The 21,155-nt window shown below is 46.8% G+C and overlaps 1 protein-coding gene across 1 annotated transcript in view; it reads right to left on the reverse strand.

Moving 5' to 3' along the window:
* ITGA9 (integrin subunit alpha 9) overlaps window positions 1-21,155 on the reverse strand; it is a 350,494-nt gene that overhangs the window by 245,187 nt on the left and 84,152 nt on the right. The window contains exon 15 of the mRNA XM_060163908.1: window positions 18,705-18,865. Coding sequence (XP_060019891.1) covers window positions 18,705-18,865 — 161 coding nt within the window. The remainder of the gene's footprint in view (window positions 1-18,704; window positions 18,866-21,155) is intronic.

Raw genomic sequence — 21,155 nt, forward strand, 5'->3', positions numbered from 1 at the left:
CCCCAGTTTCTTAGGAAATTGGAGAGTGATGGACCTACTACACAAGAGGCCCACTGCTGCTGCATACATTCTTAGCATCCAATGCAAACAGCTGAGCCCTTATTTGAATCACTGAACTAGGGCCTTCTGTTTCTATCCACCTCTCGTCAGTGGGATTCTCATAACTTGATTCTCATCCAGCACTACTTCTGGGATATATTTTCCTAACATCTTCTCATCTCTCTACTCTACACAGGTATTCCATTCCATTCTTATTTCCCTCCTGCAATTAAAAAGAGAAAGGACTAAAAATAAGAATCTCTACTTTCAGAAACCAAAGGAAGCTCTCAAAGGTCAAAGTTTGCCTTGGTGAAAAGGTCAGATGTTCCCAATGATCCTCGCCCAGGTCAATAACAGAGGTAGATCCTCTTCCTCTGAGAACCTCCCATGTTCCTTGATTGGACTATAATGAAATATCCCGAAGTGAGTCTGACAGATGATACCAAAGGGTGACAGAAAGGGGAAGGGAGCCACCTGCTAGTCATTAGCAACCCAGATCTATCCACTTCCAAAAATACAAAGTCTACATGTGGTTCCAAAGAAACCTGCAAAACAATCGGGTCCCCAAACTGCTCGTTGCAATTCACAGCAGCATCATTCTGCCACTCCTGACCCAAAGGGTCACACCCAGCAAGAGATCCATCCAGCGTGTGAATCTTCTGTACACTCAATATGTAAGAACAGCAACAGCCAGAAGAGTCCACAGGACCCCAAAGCTGTCCAGCAAAAGCTGCCAAGCACCTGAAAGGTTCATCCTGTTGGGTCTTTGCTGTACCCTCGAAGAGGTGGTGGCCAAGAGTAGCCAAACCCGGGGAAGAAATGCTGAGACTCTGGGGGATCAAGGCAGATGCTTCAGGACCTGCCAAATCACTGATCAACCCCACTTTGAGGGATCTGGTTCCTCACAACTGCATGATCCTCAAATAGTTGAAAACCTCTCACTGGCATGACTTAAAGATACACACATTCTCCAAGCAGCTCTCAGTAGTACCAACATTTTGTCATTAGCATAAGGTGGAGGCCAAATCTAATCTGGCTTCACGTTCAGCAAGTACTTTGTCCCCTGGAGCCCACAGTCTGTCACATCAAGCTTTCTCCCATGCATATAAACACCATGCTACAGGGCCTTTACTTGTGCTGTTTCCTCCCCCCAGAATGTCTTTGCTTCCCTTGATTCTACCCCCCAACTCTTTATCAATCCAGGAAACTCCAACCCATCTCCAGTGATCCAGCTCCTCTCTCAAACTTGCACCCTCCTGGCCTCCCAGCCTTGTGGCTATTTACAAAACTAACCACTTCCCCCGAGTCTCACAGCACTCCACACCTGCGTGTATTATGGCACTTATTTATATCATAGTTGTGTGTTTGTATCATCTTCCCGACTAGATGTTGGCTCGTACTCACGATGTCTTATTCATCTCTGTACTCCAAGGCCTAGAACAATGCCTGCAATACAGAGTACCAGGATTTAACTCACATGAACTAGTTAAACCAGAGCCCAGGAAGGTGATTTGGCAACTATAATACATCAATGTGGAGTATCACCTGACTCATAGCATAATCAATGTTAGCTGCAAACTCTGCCAAAGCAATTGAGAGAATCACAGGATTTTCACTCAGGGAGCATCTGGTCCAAGCTCCCTCTTGGTGCTGGGGCCAGGGATCCTAAGGCTCATGCTTGAATATGTCTGGTGATGAGAAAATCACTGTCTCATAAGGCAGTCAATTCCAAAGAACATGCTGGATCACTGTAAACCACAGGTGACTTGAAACCCATGAAACCCATCGGGTCTGGATCTCTCTCCTCTGTGACCAAACTTTGCTGAGGACCAGGGCTAATCCATCTCAAAATCCCCAGTGCTTCTCTCACCAAAGTGGAGCTAAAGTAGGCAACTCAAATAATTGTGCTGAAAATAGATTCCTAGTCTTGAGCTGAGCACTCTTTAAAAGAATGTATGGCATTATACCAATGTCAATTTCCTAATTTTGACTGTGTACTACAGATATATAAGACATTATCATTGGTTAAAGGCTACATGAGTACTTTCTATACCACTTTTGCAACTTCTTATGAGTTGAACTATTTCAAAATTAAAAATTATGAAAAACAGATTGTACATACATACATATGTGTATATACATGTATTTATATTATTTATTTATTTTAATTTTTCTAAATTTTATTTATCTTTATTTTTGGCTGCATTGGGTCTTCGTTGCTGCACGCGGGCTTTCTCTAGTTGCGGCTAGTGGGGGCTACTCTTCATTGTGCTGCGCGGGCTGCTCATTGCAGTGGCTTCTCTTGTTTCGGAGCACGGGCTCTAGGCGCACAGGCTTCAGTAGTTGTGGCGTATGGGCTCAGTAGTTGTGGCTCACGGGCTCAGTAGTTATGGCACACAGGCTTAGTTGCTCCATGGCGTGTGGGATCTTTCCAGACCAGGGTTCGTTCGAACCCATGTCCCCTGCACTGGCAGGTGGATTCTTAACCACTGAGCCACCAGGGAAGTCCCTAATTTATCTTTAATAATTATATATATATGTGTGTGTATAGAGAGAGACAGACAGACAGGCAGATATACAGAAAGAGAGAGAGATGGGAGCTGGGGTCACTGCCCTGTGGGTATGTGCCCATAATGGATCACTCTGGGCATGGACACATGGAGATTTTTTGAGGCCCTTATCATCTGTAAGAACCACTAAAAGATGTGACAAATGCCATTACCTCCATGGCCTTGTCCTCTCACCCACTCTTTTATACATCTCGAGACCAGAGCAGTCTGACCAGTTCATCTGCCAGTCCCCTAACGCTACCCCACATCCACACCCCAGACACAGTATGAGGCAGGTCCCCGCTCCTTTTAACCAACCCAGCCTTTAACTAGCAGCCAAGGTAACACTCCAGGCTCCCTAGGAAACCAGGAAGTAGGAAGTCAATAAAGCCACAAGAAGCACCAACCATGTGCTAAGCCTCTGGGGTGCTCTGCACAAGTTCTCTCCCTTAATCCTCACTACAATCCCATGCTGCAACCATTCCACAGGATAGGAAAACTGAGGGACCCAGGAGGGAGGAAACCCTCCTGGTGACCCAGGAGTGCCTCAGGTCACCAGGCCAGTGAGTGCAGAGACAGAAGTCAGACCCCAGCTGGGTCCGCACTCAGCACTGGCTCACGGCAAGAGAACCACTCACTGAGAGTCAGCAATGGCACCAGTCGGGTTTTCAAAAACCCAAGATCCAGCCTGCTTTGTGCCAACCCTTTAACTTCACAGATGCCTTGAATCCCAACACCCATTTCTACCCCTTTCTAGAGGTGGTGTTTTGGAATATTTGTTGATCCCATGGGCTTCTTTTAGCCCCTTTCTCCTCATTAAATCTAGGTGGGGATGGGTAGGGATGGGTGTGGCTGGAGAGCCAGGCCCTGGAATTTTGCTTTGGGCTCCAAGGCCCTTCAGTGAAAGCACCAGGGCCCCAGGCCAGCAAGATGTTTGCATGGTCGACATTCAACAGATGCCTGTTGAAGTAAACAGGCAAGTGTATCCATCTTGGTGAAGCATCACAATTTTTAAAAAGATACCCACTTATTCAGTGGCTGCTTCCTTTTGTCATAAATCAGTAATAATTTAATGATGGGGTGGAGAAGTGAGGATCACATTTTCTCCCATTAAGACCAGCAATCAATCAAGCCTGCTAACAGTCCAGTTAAATTCAGCATGAGATAGGGGCCTTCAGAAAGGCCTCCACATTGTGGGCAGCCACTAAAAATATAACAAAAAAATGAAGTCACCACAGGATGGATGGAGGTCTCTAAATGGTGGGGACCCTAGAGATTGGTACAAGGCCTGCCATACCTTTAAAGTGGTCTTATTGATTAAAAAAAAAACCTAGAGAAAAATCTCTAGATGTCAAATATCACTAAGTTCTTCTATTACTAAAACATGAAGCTAAAGAAGAGTATTTGTGTGAGTAAGGAAAAAAGGAATAGGAAAGTGTAAAGCCAAATTATTGAGAGAAAACTCACCTATGTTGTAGCAGTATCTCCTAATCTTCAAGAGAAAAAAAAGTGTGGTCAAGTACATTTGGGAAACGCTGGAGATGCAAAAGGGGGAAAATGTATCCCCTTGTGTACCCTGGCTTAAAAAATTCTGGGAGGTCCTCCAATAAAGAAACATATCCATTGTTAAATACAGTATTTTCTGAAACTTATTTGAATATAGGCCTTTGTTTTGTTCTTGAACATAAAACCTGTTACCATCCTGTAAAAAATGCTTTGAGAAATGTTCTCATAAAGGATTAATATTCTTTAGGTTGTCGGTGTGATTTAAATAGGCACTTAGGTGTCATCAAAGACTGTTCCATAAAAATGATCAGTCTGTGTATTGCTGCTGACACACAGGATGACAAAAAAAACACCAGGAACTGTCAGAAAACGTGTGAGAGGCCAAGCCAAGCCCAGTGTCCTGGGCACAGAAAGCAGGACTTTCAAATGGCTGTGGTGGACTTGTGACCAAAGCTGACATCGGGGGTGGGGGGGGACACAAGCGGCTGTCACACTGACCCAGCAAAGCCACAAATAGGAATTCGTCCTCCTGAACCTGATGGTCAGGTGCCGAAAGACGTTCACTGCAGCATGACAGCAACAGGAGAAATGAGGAAGAACTGAAAGATTCAATGGCAGGAGATGAGCAGGAAAAGTGCCGGCACACCCAGAATGGGGAAGTAGGATTCTCTACCCACAGACGTCCCGCCCTGAGGTAAGCCGTGTGGGCTGAGCACCACCTGTACCACAGTCCCCGGGAAGGGCTGGTTGAAAGTACCCTGCTTCAGCCCAAGGTTTGGTTACAACCACCCTAAATTCGGCAGGGGAGGCAGGGAGTTCTGGCTACCCTCTCTGAAGGCAAATGGAGAAGCTCTCACATGACGGCCTTTCAAGCGATCAGGCCACATGGTCTGACAGGTATTCATCTACTTTTAATTACAATCAAAAAGAATATTTTTATTCACATCTGTTCCACAATATCTTGGACAACACACAGAAATCAACTCAAAATGGATCACTGACTTCAACGTAAAAGCTAACGTGGTAAACTTACAGTCGAGTATCTTGGGCATATGTTCACCTTGGACCTAGTCCAGCTTCTTCTAACATTCTGGGAACATTTATTGAACAATTAGTCAATGTCAGTTTCCCTGCTTGGTGATGACGATATGGTGAGAAACGAGACAGTCCCTGATGCCAAATCTTATAAGCTTTTAGGAGCTCTTTACGGCTTTGTCATTAATAAAATTATCCCAAACCTCTTTGAATCCATGTCTCTTTCCAACCAGGACTACCTTGGTTGTAACCTAAGTTTATGGACGCTTCTGGCTCATTAATTGATAGGTAAGGATACCCTGTGCTATAAGCTAACATGTTTCTTACCAAGTGGATGGGAAGAGGAACATCAAGCCCAAGAAAGTACAGGATGAAAGAGGAACAAATGTCAGATTCAGGAGATCCGCACGGATAAATGTCACTGTGCAAACCAGACCAACATGCACTGTCTTTTGGAAGAATAATCAAGCCAGCTGCGGTGCCAGATGAGAGGATTAGATCAGCCAATTTGAGGGCCTGGCTAACAGGAAGGAATTATCACATCCATTGGACCTCCTTGTTACAGGCATCTTCCCTACACCGTTGTTGGGAAGGAGTAAAACTGGCTGGTTTGAATTTCTTCTCCTCTATTTTCCCTGACCCCTGGTTGGGGGATGGCTAAAACGTCAGACACAGAGGAAGAAAGGAATAAAAACAAAGGATGGCTATTTCACTGATGGAATAACAAACTGGAGACCCAAAGGAACTGAGGATGCTGAGCCCTGGAGGAAACAGGAAGTGGGGGTTGCAGGGACAGACCAACAGATGCCTATGGCTGCTCAGGGCAGAACTAGGGGGAGGGGCTCTGGCTCAGCACACGGAAGGACTTTGGGGTGATCCATACCTCCCAGTGCTGAGTGGGCTGCCAAGCACAGTGGAATCCTCCCACAACCAGGGTGGCCAGAGCCACAGGACACCTGGAGCAGCCCCCAGTGCCCTCTTCATGGCTCCCCGCTCTGAGAATAGGGGGCACCCCACCAGCAAAGCAACTGCAGAGGAGCTGAAGGAAGGCCAAAGCTGCCTTTCCCAGGCACTCCATATAGGTGGAGAGCAGAATTCACGGCTCACAGGAAATGCCTATCTCCTGACTGCAACCCAGGAAGCAATGAACCAGTAACAGTGCTCGCTGACTTCAGGAACCTTTTGTCCCCTCCAAAGCCTCTCGGGGTTAACGGGCCTGACAAGTGAGTCCCTGGAAGTTTGTGCTTGCGTCCGTGGGTGAGAAGCACAGACACAAGAAACGTGGGCCTCTGCAGCCCCTAGGATTTCTTCACCCACTCAATTAACCCCCCACCTCCAGGACGACCCCAGGAACACCTAAGTGTCATCAGAAGCCAAGGAGAAGGTCTGATCAGCACGGGCTCACCAGCACTAACACCCCAGCCGAGAGCAATGATGCCATTGCTGGATGGTGATCTCTGTGCTTCCCACAAGGCTTTCTGAAATGCTGGAAAGATTCTGCAGACCCTCCTCACCGTGCTATGGACACATGGGCCCCACGAACTCTAGTTTAGGAAATTCAGAAGCAGGCTTCCCAGTCCAAGTATGAAAACATCCTTTATAATATTGTTTCTCAGAACCACAGGTAATAGACCATGTCCTTTTACTACCAGTTGATGAAGGACATGCGTTCACGTACTCATATACTCAGGCCCCTGCAGCCATCCCAGCGTCCCCAAAGTGATCAGGGTTGACTCTAACCACTGCACACACTTCCCTAATGAGCACATAAAATGTGGCTAAGATACACAGTGGATTTCAAAGACCGAGCACCAGAAAGAACGTAAATAACTCACTAATAATACCTACACTGATTACATGTGGATAATATTTTGGATATACTGGGTTCAGTGTTATTAAAATTAATCTTACTTGTTTTCACTTGTTCAACATAGCAACTAGAAAATTTACAATTCCATATGTGGCCTGCAGTCCCTTTCTATTGGACAGAGCTGCTCTAGAGTTTCCACTCTGGGACAACTCCCCTTTCTTGATAGAAGTAGAGGAGGCACCACTGCCTCGGGGCCTGGGTGCCCCTCCACCTAATCGACTTCTTGCACCCAGGCCAGCAGGCATCCCAGAGAGTGACAGGGCTGACTTTCTACATAGGGCAACTGCTCTGTGTCGTTTTCTTAGAGATGATATAGCCTTGAACCATTTCCTGAAAATGTCTGGGTCCCTCCCTCTCTCCCTCTGAGGCAGGTCCATTGATCTGGGAAGAGCATACATGCGGCTCCACAATCACCATATGCTGGGTCTTTGGTGATAAATAAAAAGCTAAATCACAAAGGACTAAAAAGAGGCAGGGAGAACACCTGCCTGGAAATTCCAACTCAATCCATTTACAGAAGACTCTTATGTCTGTGTTTGCATATTTTCCATTGTGCAGAGCTTAGCACTTTATAAGCAAGGTCTCGTTTTAGCCTCACACCAACACTGTGGGGTAAACATCTGGGCCCTGCCTTCGCCCTGTACTACATTTACACCCAAGGACAGAGACTGTCCAGAAAGAATTCCTTGTTTGTTTATTTTTAAACAAACGACCCCAAAATGGTTATGGTGTGTGGGTGTGTGTGTGTGTTCATAAAGTCTCATCCACCAAATTCTTTCCAGGATCAGAAAAGTTTGATTCATTACATCAGAAAAAAAAAAATCTCTCCTTTGAAGTTCAATCCATTAACTCTACTCAGCCCTTGAAATGGACAATAAGAAATGACACTAAGAACCTAATCACATAACATTGTAAATTAAGTATACCTCAATGTAAAAAAAGTCTTCAAGTTGGAAACAAAAAAAGAGCCTAATCAGTCATTTGACAAGCATGGGGGCTGGTCCCATGAGGTGTGGCCCGGGTGACTATGCCAAGTGTCATGCACTCCTGGCCCCAAGCAGCCAGTAATTAACAGAGGAGGCTAAAAGCAAGTGTGAGAGCATTGTAGGCTGACGTGTGTCCTTCCAAAGTTCGTATGTTGAATCCCTGACCCCCATACCGCAAAATGGGACCAGGTTTGGAGAGTGGGTCATTAAGCTAAAATGGGGTCTTTGGGGTGGGCCCTAATCCAATAAGACTGGAGTTTTCATAAGAAGAGGAGATTAGGACACAGACAAGTACGGAGAGAAATCAGTGGGCAGACACCAGGAGATGGTGGCTACCTACATACAAGCCCAGGAGAGAGGCCTCAGGAGAAACCAACCCTGCTGACCTTGAAACCCACCTTGATCTCATACTTCCAGCCTCCAGAACTGTGAGAAGTAAACATTGTTGTTTAAGCCACCTACTCTGTGGTCCTTTGTTATGACGGTCTGAGAAGACTATGACACCAAGAAGTCACACCAGTGGGGAAAAGGCCCACAGCTGACCTGGGGGATGTGGAGGGAGGAGGGTGGGCAGAGGGGGATCAGGCAGTGGGCAGCCATTCTGCAGAAGGAGCCTCACTACGCTGGACCTGGAGAGGAGGGAAGGTCTGCACAGGTGGAGGTGGTGGGAGGGGGCCAATAAGAGCAAAAGCAAGAAGCCTGGAAGGCTGGGGCTGCCTGACTTGCCAAGTCATGGCTTTCAGAACAGATGCCCCAATAGACCAAGACATCTTTGGAGGCAGGGCAGGGTCCACCGTTCTCCATCTCCCCAGGGCTCAGCACGGTGTCTGGCACACAGTGGGTGCTCCATAAATGCAGTGGCATACACAATTTCCCATCCAAACTGGAAGGCTTTGCAAGGGAAAGGGTAACTATTAATGACTGTGACTGGGACAACAGGTGCACCCCAGGACTGTCCCAGGCACACCTGGGCAGAGGTCACCATAGCAGTGACGTGTGCAGAAGTGAACTGAAAATAGTGACACATGGGGTGAGGGGCAAAGCTGAGCACTGAGACAGTGCCCCAAGGCAGGGGTGAAACCATTCTCAAATGGTGAAACCATTCTCAAACCATCCAGCCTGGGTGTTTTCATCTTCATTTCCCTGCACCCAGCAGAGCCTGCACCCAACACATGCTGGGAGGCTGAATGCATGAACCAGACTTCAAGATCCTAAAAACGAGGATCAATGACATTTAGTTTTTTAAATAGTTGAGGCCAAAGACAGACCGGGAAGACCAAACAGCAGGAAAGAGAACCTCCATCGCTCCAGGCCCCCTGCCTGCTCTGGGCTCACCGGCCCACACCTGAGCTTTCCTCTGGCCACAGAGCACAGGTGATGTGGACGCACGTGTGCAGGAGCAGCTGTGAGTCAAGTTCTCCAACCAACATGGGAAACCAAGCACCCATTCACCCGGAGACAGGTCTCCCAGAGCCAGGGCTTTCTCTTCCTCAGATCACCTTTTTAATAACAACTACAGTAACCATCCCTTCTGGTGGACCACGGTGCTAAGATGACATAATTTGTTCAACGTCTAAGAACTATTTAGCTGCCAGACAGGATTCAAACCCAAGACTTTGCTGCTGACCAGTTGTGAGATCTTGAGTAAATTAAATGTTTTAAGTCTCATATTTGTCAACTCTAAAATGGGGTTTTATTTTACTTATATCCATTATATATCATTATAATACATATAATTTTATGTATATAGTATTCATAATTACATTTTGGGGGGTTCTTATAAGAATTAAATGTGCACGTAAAACACTGAGCACAGTAAATGTTTAATAAAAGATAGCTATTATCACTGTTGTTGTTATTGCCTATAGTATTTTACTTACATAGTCCTAATGCATTTAGAAAAAGAAACAATTTTCTGTCACCCTCTTCACACAAAACTTCTGGGATGCATATGGACAGATCTGTCCTTGGACCCACCATTATTCCAATTCTAATGTTACGAGGCCAGGTCTGTCTTGTGAGAAAACCCCAAAAGCCACCTGCAGGCAGCCACTTGGAAGGAATGGGTTTCTTTGGTGCAGAGGCTTCCCTGGCTATCTATGAGTAAGAGAACCCTTTCTGCTGTCCACACTCACTACAACCAGCAAATTCCCTGTCCTCAAAAATAGAGGTCACTCAGGAGGCTGGTGCCCCACTATAACCTGCCCGGGAAAATAATGCACGTGACCAGTATTTGCTCACAAATGCAGAAAGAACCTATGCAGTCTCTAAGTTGGTTTCTCATTCTCTGTTTGCCCCAATGGATGGGGCAAAAAAATTCATAATTATTCTGCTTAATAAGAGCTTGTACTTCAAGAAGCTCCTAGTCTTTGGGGAAGAAAAGGATTTCTGACTTTTTTGTTTGGGTCATGCCCAAAACACTCCAATGAAGTTAAACAGAAATGCTGAAAAAATCGTGCTCAGTAAGCTGACTGCTGACAACACAGTCCTTCAAGCAACAGGCAGTCAGGTAACGTGGAAGAAATCACAGCCCGCACCAGCCCTTCTACGAGGGGCATGCCCTCTGCTCACAAGCATCAGCGTGAGCCCCAGGGTTGCACAAGGTCACAAGGAAGCCAGAGCATGACCATCAGAACCATGGTTCCACATCACTGGTGTGGAACCTCTCACTGTCAGTGTGAGGGGAGTGGCTGGTCTTCCGAGGCCTGCTCCACCTGGAAAACTGCCAGACCATGGCCATCATCCTTTGACTCTTTACTTGGAACTCTTGGTACCTACTTCTTCTAGCTCCTTGCTTCTCAGAGTGTGGTCCATGGACCAGCATCATTGACATCACCGGGGAGCTCGTCAGAAATTCACTCCAGACCTGCTGCCTAAGATCTGCTTTTAACGAGGTCCCCGGGTAACTGGTGTACACATTAAAGTTGGAGGAGCCCTTGTAAACTGACTCAGCGGCTCTGACTTGCTCTGTTCCAGGTGGAGAAGGAGGATGTTGGCTGAGAGAGTTGTTCTCTTCCCACATTTATTTCTTGTTTGCTCCATACTTTCTATTTTCTTTTCACCATCTGCTTCTAATCATTTTTTTAAAAATTCCCCAAACACCTATGAAATGAGTCTTGATCCATTCTAACACAGAGGCAGCCAGGGAGAATAATAGATTTCCGGGTTAAGGAGAAGGGAAAAGGGGCCCAGTGCTCATCAGATCCCTACTAGGAAGTCGGTATTCTTCCCACTGTCATCTGAGGAAGCTCAGAGACCCAGGTGAAGCACTTGCCTGAGACCCCGTGGCTGACCACAGATCAGATCAGCCCAGCCCAGCCCTCACCACCCAAGCGGGAAGTGTATACTTCATGTGGGTCACAAATATGAGTTGAAAAGGAATCTCTCCACCCAGTACTAGCAAGAGCATTGAGATGGGGGAGGGGGGCTTTACATTCTAAAAGGCAATTCTGTGATATGTCTCAAACCTTAAAATGTCCTCCCTCCTGACCCAGCAATTGTATCTCCATCCTCTATACTGCCACCTTTTACATAGTTTCAAGCCACAGAGAAGAAAATAGAAAACATCAGATGCAAGTTTATAACACTCCTGAAATGATCAACTCAGGGTGAACCATCCAACTTTCTCAATTCTAATACCGCTCCCCTCCCCCCACTGTTATGGCCTATGGAAACATGTATGTGCATGCAGATATGTGTGTGCAAGTGTGTGTGCGTGTGTGTGAATGCTCCAAAAGAACCCTGTAGAGAGAGACCATGTTCTACGGCATTCTTGAAACTCAGGTTTTAATCAATGTAAGTGCAAAATGAAACAGTCAGTTTGACTTCACCCCAGTTATTTGTTTCCACTTGGCTTGTGACATTTGATTTGTGTGACCAATGTCCTATGAAGACTCTGTGTTCTACTGTAGCAGAAATCTGCACTGTTCAATATGGTAGCCACTAGTGGTAGCCACATGTGGTTGTTTACATTTAAACTTTAATTAAAATTAAAGTAAAAATTCCTCAGTGGCACTCATTACATTTCAAGTTCTCAATAGTCATATGTGGTTAGTGTCCACCATATTGGACAATGCAGATATGGCACATGTCCAACATCACAGAAAGTTCTACTGGAGAGCAAAGCTCTACACTGTTAGGGTTTGTAGTGTCCAGATGAAACTGACATTTCCCAGCCTCCCTTAAAATATGGATGGTCAATGAGTTAGTAGAAGTCATCGGAGGGTCTTTAAAAGGGCCTCAGATCAGATGGCAAGAGCATTTCGCCCTTCCCCCTTCTTCCTGCATGGAAAGAAGACACAGTGGTTGGAACTCAGCAGCCATCTTGGGACCAAGAGGAAAAGTACTCCTGGTGCTGCGTACCCACGGTCCCCTTTCCTTCCCTTCTCTCTCTCCCTCTCTCACTACCTTGGTGATCTCATCAAATCTCATGGCTTTAAACATTATCTTCTAATGACTCTAAAATTTATACTTATAACCCAGACCACTACTCAAACTGCAGACTCATATATACACATCTCCACTTCACCATCTAATAGGCCCCTCAAACTCAGCGTGTCTAAAACAACTCCAGATCTTCCTCTTAAAGCCTGGTCTACCTGCAAACTTTTTGTTGAGCTTTAATAAAAGTATTCAGTCATATAACCACCAGCGCAATCCTGCTGGAAAATTTTCATCACCCCCAAAACTTCCCTCATGACTCTTTGCAGCCAATCATGGACGCCACCACCCAACCCCATCCCTGGCCTCTGGAAACCTCTGATCTGCTTTCTGTCTTTTGAGCTGGTCTTTTCCATAGAATCATAGTAGCAGCCTTTTGAGTCTGGCTTCCTTCACTTAGCATAATGCTTTAGAGATTCGCCCACGTTACTGTGCATATCTGCAGTTCATTCTTTGTTATTGCTGAGTAGTATTCCATTGCACAACCTTTCCAAAACCTGCTTACCTATTCTGTTATTGGGCATTTTAAAAGGAAAAAGGAAGCTGCACAGCAGTGAGCCACAGCATGCTGCTGTTTGTGTAAAACACAGCTTTGTGTATTCATCGACAAGCTCTTGGAAGACACACAAGAAACTGGAACCACAGATGCCTTCGGAAGAGAAATGGGGTGCTGAGAGATGTTCTTTCTTTCTATAACTTTTAGTACAGTTTAAAAAAAAAATTTAACTATGTGCATATATTACCAATTTTTTAAAAATGTTTTAAGATGACCTCCTACATCTAAGGTCTGTATCCCCTTTTGTATCCAAATCTTACAACTTTTTTTTGGCAATTTATTTGATTTATCAGGATGATTAAGATATTTTATCAAGAGATTTAGCAATTTACTTCCCAGATAAAGAAGAAAACTTTGCTGTTTTCCTCTCTTCTCTTCCTCACACAGAGGTCTTCTTTACTCCAACTTAATCTTCCTTCCTTAACTGTTTCTTAAACAAGAAAATAAAAGTCTCCAGCACCTCTGAAAATTGGCATTCAATGGATCCAAACACTTTTCAAACTCAGTCTATCATGTGACTGAAGCTGGCCCTAAGGCATTTTTTCGGATGTGAAAATGGAAAAAAAAACTACAACATCTGGGCAGAGCCCACGACGTAACCTCCGAGACTGCCCAGTGGCCAGTGTGCTGCCCTCCCTTTGCCAGGCCAGCCCTGCAGTAGCTTAAGGTTCCAACTCCCTTGAAGAATTCTCCAGCAACATAAGAGAACAAACAGCCTCCTGAACATCTGCAGCTACTCAGAGAAACCAACGGTGCTTTTATATACCCTCATCTAGTGTGGAGTGGGTTTTTTTTTTCCTTTTCACATTAATCCTGTTGTTGGCTCCCTTGACAATGTCTGACACGTGATTTCGCTCACCAGAGGTTTTCTGGAGGCCTCTGCAGGGGATCATGGATCCTCACAGTTGGGAGTGAGGCAGCTGACCCCGTGCTCAGCCTCGCCTGGCCTTCTGCACTGTCCCTGTATAAGCTCAAAGCTGTCGCCTGCTTTCCCCACTCCTGAAAAGGCTCTCGTTTGGCTGTCAGACATAAGCACCTGACCTCACAAAGGGCTGGCTCTCTCAAGGAGCTGTGCAGGACTTGAAGATGGAGCACAGTTACCGTCCAGGTAAATACAGAGACCAGAAAATGGTGGAGTGATAAGGGAACACGGCCATGCATCCAAAACCCTCAACTCCATCACCTTCCAGCCAGAGGTCCAAGAGTGGTTAGAGGTCCCTGATCAGACGCTCCTGGCGACCCCACAGTCCAGCTGACCCAATGAGTCACTTCAGCGCAGTTGGGTCTTGCAAGCATTTGTTTCATGCCTATCATTCCGAAAGCGGGAGTCGGGCAGCATGGAACAAACTCTGAGAAGGCAGGAAGCTGATGGCAGCCTCCCCAGGGCCAAGGACATCGGCTGGCTGAGGATGTTTAAGACCTGGTGGCTGACTGAGCCTTGAAACACAGATAACCCTTCAGCAGGCAAGAGGGGCAAGGCACAGCCAATCAAAGCAGAATGAGTCCAGGCCCTAGGGCTTTCCATACGGGGTTCATGGCATGGATTCCCATGGCACGTGGGCAGGGCTCTATAAAAGGACCCATACATTTGGAAAGTTACTCCACAGTCAATACCCATTTAGTCCTTCTGATTGCATCAGAGAGAAAGTTCATTGTGGTGCCAGCATGTCTTTAATACTTCCGCAGCACTCTGTAACTTCTCCTTCTAACACACAGGAAGAACGGGCCGCTTCTTCAGGGACTTCAGCAAAGAATGAAGCCCAGTTAGAATTCAACAACACTGTTGTGTCTTCAATGTATTTTTGTTTACAGTTACTTTCTCTTTTGGCAGGCAATAATTGGTGTTCCACTTACAGGAGTGTACAGTTTCTGCTATAAATTATTTTCAGGCAAAAGGATGATTGAAAGAAAAAAATAGGAAATAAAATACCGCAGGTGGTGCACGTTTGAGACCAAAAAATGCAAAAACCATGCAGGTGGTACGTGGTTGTACACGGATATGACAAAACCTGGGCCTCTGGTGACTCAAGTGCCAGAGGTGCTGGGTGAGCACAAGAACTAAGACTGGGAAGCACGAGGGACACATTCCAGGGGTAAAGGGTCAGTCCACCTTGACAAGAGCCCAGGGCACGTGTGATGTGATGCAGAAATGCGGCTGGACAGGTAAACTGAGGCCAAGTTGTGGAGAGCCTTGAGGCTGAGGGGAGGTGTGTGGGCTTTCACCTGTGACCTTGGGGACCCACAGAGGTTTCTAGGCCCCTTCACTAGTAGAAGGGGGCCCATCCCCCAAACTGGGGCTTGTGGACTCTGAGGGAGAGAGGCCAAGGAAGCAGCAAAATCTGCCTCAGCTCTGCTGACCAAGTGAGCCTTGAGAGTGGACCCACACCCCCAGGAGGATGCAGTGTATCATAAAATTAGGTACACCTCGGAGGCCCCACCAGGGCTGTGAAAGGAACAAAATGGGACAACGCAGCCAGCCTGGAAGGCAGGTGTCAGCCAGAGCAGTTTTCTATGATAGAGATACTTGTCGCCATATATGGAATGAAAACTTCGGGGAAAAAGGAAGAAGGGAAAAAAAGATTGGAATGGGCTTAAAGAAAAAAAGGAAAAAAATACCTAAAGATAGCCTAAACAAAACACACCCAGCGCCTAGCGCCTGCCTCCCTGCCTGCGTGCCATATGGTGTGTGATAAGCGAGAACACTTTTCTCTCTCTTCCTTCACTGTCTATAAATCCCAGCGCCAGCCCCATCGAGAAGGCTGCGCTGTGCTCTCACGCCCTGCCGCCCTGATGAGCAGCTCCCAGCCCGCGGCCCCACTCCAGGAGGTGGCCAGGCTGCCACTCCCTGCCCCCAGCATTGCTGCCTGCCTCGGCCACACAAGGGTCACTGCCTTCACAGCTGTTTTCCCACAACTGGAGAAACCACAGGCCAAGCCAGCTGGGCCACATCGCGAACAGCCAACCGGCCCATTAGCATTCACCTTCACTGGCTCCCTCTGCCAGTCCCCAGGGTCCTCTGCTATGACACAGACAATGCCTGGTAGAAAAAAACTTCCCACACGGCTATAAATTATCATCCACCTTGAGCGTCTCCTGAACCATAAAGGCATCAGAGGCTTGTGACTTCCTGATGGATCCCACCACCCCGGTCTCCTTGCATGAGAAAATGGCCAAGCAATAACTATATCCAAATTTTTCTAGGTCCAAGAAGCCCTGCTGAAGCCTGCTCTCTTGCTCTTCCTTAAAATGACCCAAATAATCCCATAAAGGTGTGTGATTGCTCTGTGCTCCTGAGCCCTGCCTTCATCCTCCAAATTCTTCTGACCCCCATCCAATGTCTCTCCTTGTCAGCAGTGTTTTGACTGATGGGAGAAGTGCCGCTTGTGGGATGGAAGGATATCGGTCAGGGTGACCCTTCCAACTGGATGCCCAGCTAAATGTGAATTGCAGATAAACGACAAATACTTTTTTTTTAAATTCTTTTAGGATAAGTAAATGCACTATTTAGGACATACTTATACTAAAAAAAAAATTGATTTGTTGTTTACCTGAAAATTCAGTTTTAACTGGAAGTCTAATATTTTTATTTGCTAAGTCTGGAACCCTAGATATTAGGACATTGCAGGACCAATAGCCTGGGGCAGCTCTGCTCTTCTCCAGTTAATCCTCAGAAGCCACCACAGAAACAGCCCTACCTCCGGCCTGCACCTCATTATTGCTGTTTTCTGAGTGTATTTTGCAAAGCCCTGCAGGCTCTGTGTGGCCCTATCTCGCAGCCAAGACTCCTGGTAGCTACATGGGAAGGGGTAACCTCTCAGTCAAAGCAAGAAGTTCCAAGAGCCCAGAAGGAAAGTATTTGTGGAAGAGACCAGCATAAAGAAACCCAAGGGAAGGGCTTTCCTGGTGGCACAGTGGTTAAGAATCCGCCTGCCAATGCAGGGGACATGGGTTCAAGCCCTGGTCTCGGAAGATCCCACATGCCGCGGAACAACTAAGCCCATGCGCCACAACTACTGAGCCTGCACTCTAGAGCTCGAGAGTCACAACTACTGAGCCCTCACGCTACAACTACTGAAGCCCGTGCTCCTAGAGCCCATGCTCTGCAACAAGAGAAGCCACCGCGATGAGAAGCCCACGCACCGCAACGAAGAGTAGCCCCCGCTCGCCGCAACCAGAGAAAGCCCACGCGCAACAACAAAGACACAACACAGCCAAAATTAAAATAAATTAATTTTTTAAAAAAGAGAAAAGAAACCCAAGAGAAGACGCCCCACCTCCAGGAAGTGTGGAGACGCCAAGTGCAGGCACTTGAAGGCCTGGCAGTGTTTGACTTGACAGCCTCATACCCCCAAGGGTGCTCACGAGCCAACATCATCTAAGACCCAGAGAGGTGGGTGGCTTGTTGGCTTAACAAGAGCATGATTTGCTTTATAAATGGCCTTCACTGCCCAGGCCTGAGGGCAGCTGGTCTGGGCAGGCCCCTGCATGCGTCCTGGCAGGAGACAGAGCCCAGCCCCACTGAAAAGCATCTCAGGGGCATGGACTCAGGCTCTGGGCCAAAGTGCCATGGATGTGTGGGGCATTTCTCTATCTACAACCCAGAAGCATGCAGAAGCAGCTGTTATTCTCCTGCTCTGGCACTAACGACATAATAATAGAAGGACACTTCATCTCCAATCCGTAGTCTATTTTTGTTATCATCCAAAAAGCCACTGGTCATTAATAATGGTTGAACTACATGTAATCATTTTTGTAAGTCAAGAATGTTAGAATATTGGCAATTACGTATGGTCCAACCGAATAATAATGCTGAGTGCCTGCTGTGTGGCAGACTCCGTGCAAGGTCCTTTAAGTATATCCATCATGTAATGTTTAATTCTACAACCACCTTTTAAGGTAACTATTTTAGAGATGCAGAAACTAAGACACAAAGAAGTCAAAATTCTCATCCAACTGGACACAAACCGGGTCTGTGTGACACCAAAACCCACATTCATCTTACCCATCATGTGGCTTGGGTCATGGGGGTCCTTCCACCTCCTTTGCTGTCTCTGCCTGGGGGTCAGTGGCTGGCTGTTCCTGCAGCAATGGGCACCAGACTCCCAACCTGACAGGACCTGCCTACACAGGGGCCTCTCTGTAACTAATTGAAGCCTGGCCTCCTGAATTAGCAGCAAAGTGTATTAAATAATTTCAGTAGAAGAAAAACATTTTGAAAGTTTATTTAATTGAGGGGGAAAGGGACCATACAATGCACTCCTAAAATAAACAGGAAGTAATCAAGAGAGGACAATCAAACCAGTTGTAAAACACCTTAACCTTGACTATGAGCTAGTATGTAGTGAATCACCGAGAAAGGCATCAGGCACAGTGTGATCCAGCACCGCTGCTGACTCAGAGGCATGTGCTTCTGTGTCTCTCCTCTGAGAAGACTACTGAGCCTCACAGAGGGGAGAGGACAAAAAACATCCCAAGAGAACAAGGCAAGGCCAGAGAGCACTGCTGGTCTCCTGGCCTACCATCACCCGCCTCAGAGGCTAAGACCAGCACAGTAAGATCAATAAAGAGCTGCCCAACTCCAACTTTAAAAGAAGAAACGAATGTTCTCCTCCTTGTAAAATAAAATTTTGAAAGTCAGAGCATATGTAATGCACAATAAAAGTTTCCACCAGTTCCAAATGAACATCTGTAGAGATCAAAGTTTGAGGATAAAAAGAACTGACCTTCACATGGGCCACGTAATGATGACACGTCGCCTCCAAATGGACCAGCTGCAGCTTCTCTGAGACCTGACCCACGGACTCTCCCAGCAACACAAAGTAGACCCTGGGCAACTGGCTCTTTTCTTTTTTGGCCATATCAGCCGTCAGAACGTAATTCAGGCCTGCCAATGAATAAGGTCAAAACATCAGCGAGGATAGACACAGTGACAAGGCCCCCTCCAGACCCCCTCAGAGGATCACAAGCACCCTTCAGACAATACCTAGCCCCCTGCTGCACAGAGGACTGATGGCAGGCAGCCCCGATCAATACCATCTCAGAGAGAAATATACAGCCAGGCACCCCCAGAATCCGGAGACACTGGGACAGCCCTGTCTTCCTGGGGATGCTCTGGGCATCACACTTCACAGCTCCCCACAGTTTAAACCTCACGAGTTATCATCTGAGCCACCAATATACACATCAATGGTTAGCTCTACCCAACACAATTAGTGTCCTGAAAGGCAGGACAATTACAAGGAATACTACAAGAAGCTGCTGAAACCACCAAGGCTGCATGGACTACTGACTCCCATAAAGAAACAGGACATATGCCCCACACGAGGGAGGAATCACCCAATAATTCTGACTCATTGCACAGCTGTTGCGTCGGGCTCTATAAATGCTACATCTACTGGACCATAGCCATCCGTGGTCCACTGAGCTGGGCACTGTGCAGGCATGGGAGACACATCAAAGAACAACGAGGGCAAACTCCTGCCCTCATGGAGATTTCACTCAGGGAAACACAGGGGCGGCTGAAGCTGACTTCATTCCTAGGCCGCCATACAGTGACCAGTTTTATGGTGCCTATCGGTTCAACAAAACCATGACCACTGTGGGGTCTGTACTGGGGTGCATTCCCAAAAAGGAAACCTCATCACCTTGTGCCTCAAGGTGTAATGCCAGATGGCAGAACCTACTGTGACACAATGTGGGACTTTAAAAAATGGTCACGATAGAGAACACACATTGGATAAATAAACCCAAAGGGTTTCGCCTCCATTATTTCAGAGTCTGTCAGTAAGTATGGGACAATGTGTTTTATTAGGTAAATATGGCTTTGGTATTAACAGACCCATTTCATTGTTTTTCTGTCCCACAGAACCCTGTTTCAGAGGTCAGCCCCTTCATAACACTTTTTTACGTAACACTATCTTTTAGTTGCTTTGTGGATTCAGGGGAACGTGGTATTTTTAAAGTGAGAGAAAAGGAGCTTCTGTCCCTAAAATGACCAGATGAGACTGCTGAGTAGTGGGAAAGCGGATGACCCAGCCCCTGCCCTGGCTCCACACACCAGCCTCCTAGAAGCTGGGCTCTTGCACCAAAAAAAAATCAGCCTAATGCCTCCTGGCATTTAAGTATGTGAAGCTGGGGCCATGCGGATGGCTCTGGCTTTTAATAACATCAAAGGGATCAGCCACTGGGGGAGGTACGAAGGAGGAAAGTGACCTGGATTGGCATTCTGTAGCTGCCACAGGGTATATTTTTGATGCATTTAATGGTTTTCCTGGGCCTCTGCCATCTCAGGGACCTTGCCAGGCCAAGCTGGCAGATTCCTGGTCAGCAAGGGCAGGTTTGCCCCAGCTTGTTTATTTCAGCAAACAGCTGATTTCCAAGGCAAGGCTAGATCACCAGGAGGTACCTGCGACCTGGATGATCCCAGGAGATGTTTTTGGGAAGAAAGCACACGGGAAAGTACTTCAACAGAGAAAACATGGGAACCTATACAAGATTTACATACCTACTCTGATGGTGACAGTGCAGGAAATGGGGTAGACTCGTAGAATGTCTAACCTTTTGGGCAAGCCTAGGGACCATCTACATCAAGACCCTCATTTTTCAGATGAGGAACTGATGGCGCAAGAGGGAACAAGACTTGCTGCAGGCCAGAGAGCGGAATCTGGAACTCTGCTCATCTCCAGTGTTGGGCTATTCCTACCATACTGGTTCTTGGTGCATTTTTTATATTATCAGACAAAAAACTCACATTCTTGGAATGCACAGACAGCAGAATCAAATGAGTATAGAGATTTGGAGCTGAACTTTGGCTAATTTACTTTCTCCTAATCACAATTTCCCTGAGCAACAGCCAAACAATAAGAATATGTACAACATAAATGAAGTGAGTTTCCAAGTTTCATTTAGCAGGATCAGGACTGGAGATGGGTGTTGCTGGAAGATGAGCCAGAAGACCTTGGTGGGGTAACCAATGTGGTGGCAGCAGTTGCTGAGTGGGGTCCCCGCTACAGCCCCCCACCTGGCCGTCCTCCCAGGTGAGAGAGCTACAGCCGCCCTCCCCTGCGTGGGCATGAAGGGTGACCAAGGAGAGAACCGAGGGTTTGAACCATCTCGTCAGCAATGAATGGCTGAGCCCAGAGAAAGCCTGGGTGGAAATGAACACAGGAAGACAG

This window comes from Lagenorhynchus albirostris, chromosome 10 (genome assembly GCF_949774975.1).
Source record: "Lagenorhynchus albirostris chromosome 10, mLagAlb1.1, whole genome shotgun sequence".
Taxonomy (NCBI): Eukaryota; Metazoa; Chordata; class Mammalia; order Artiodactyla; family Delphinidae; genus Lagenorhynchus; species Lagenorhynchus albirostris.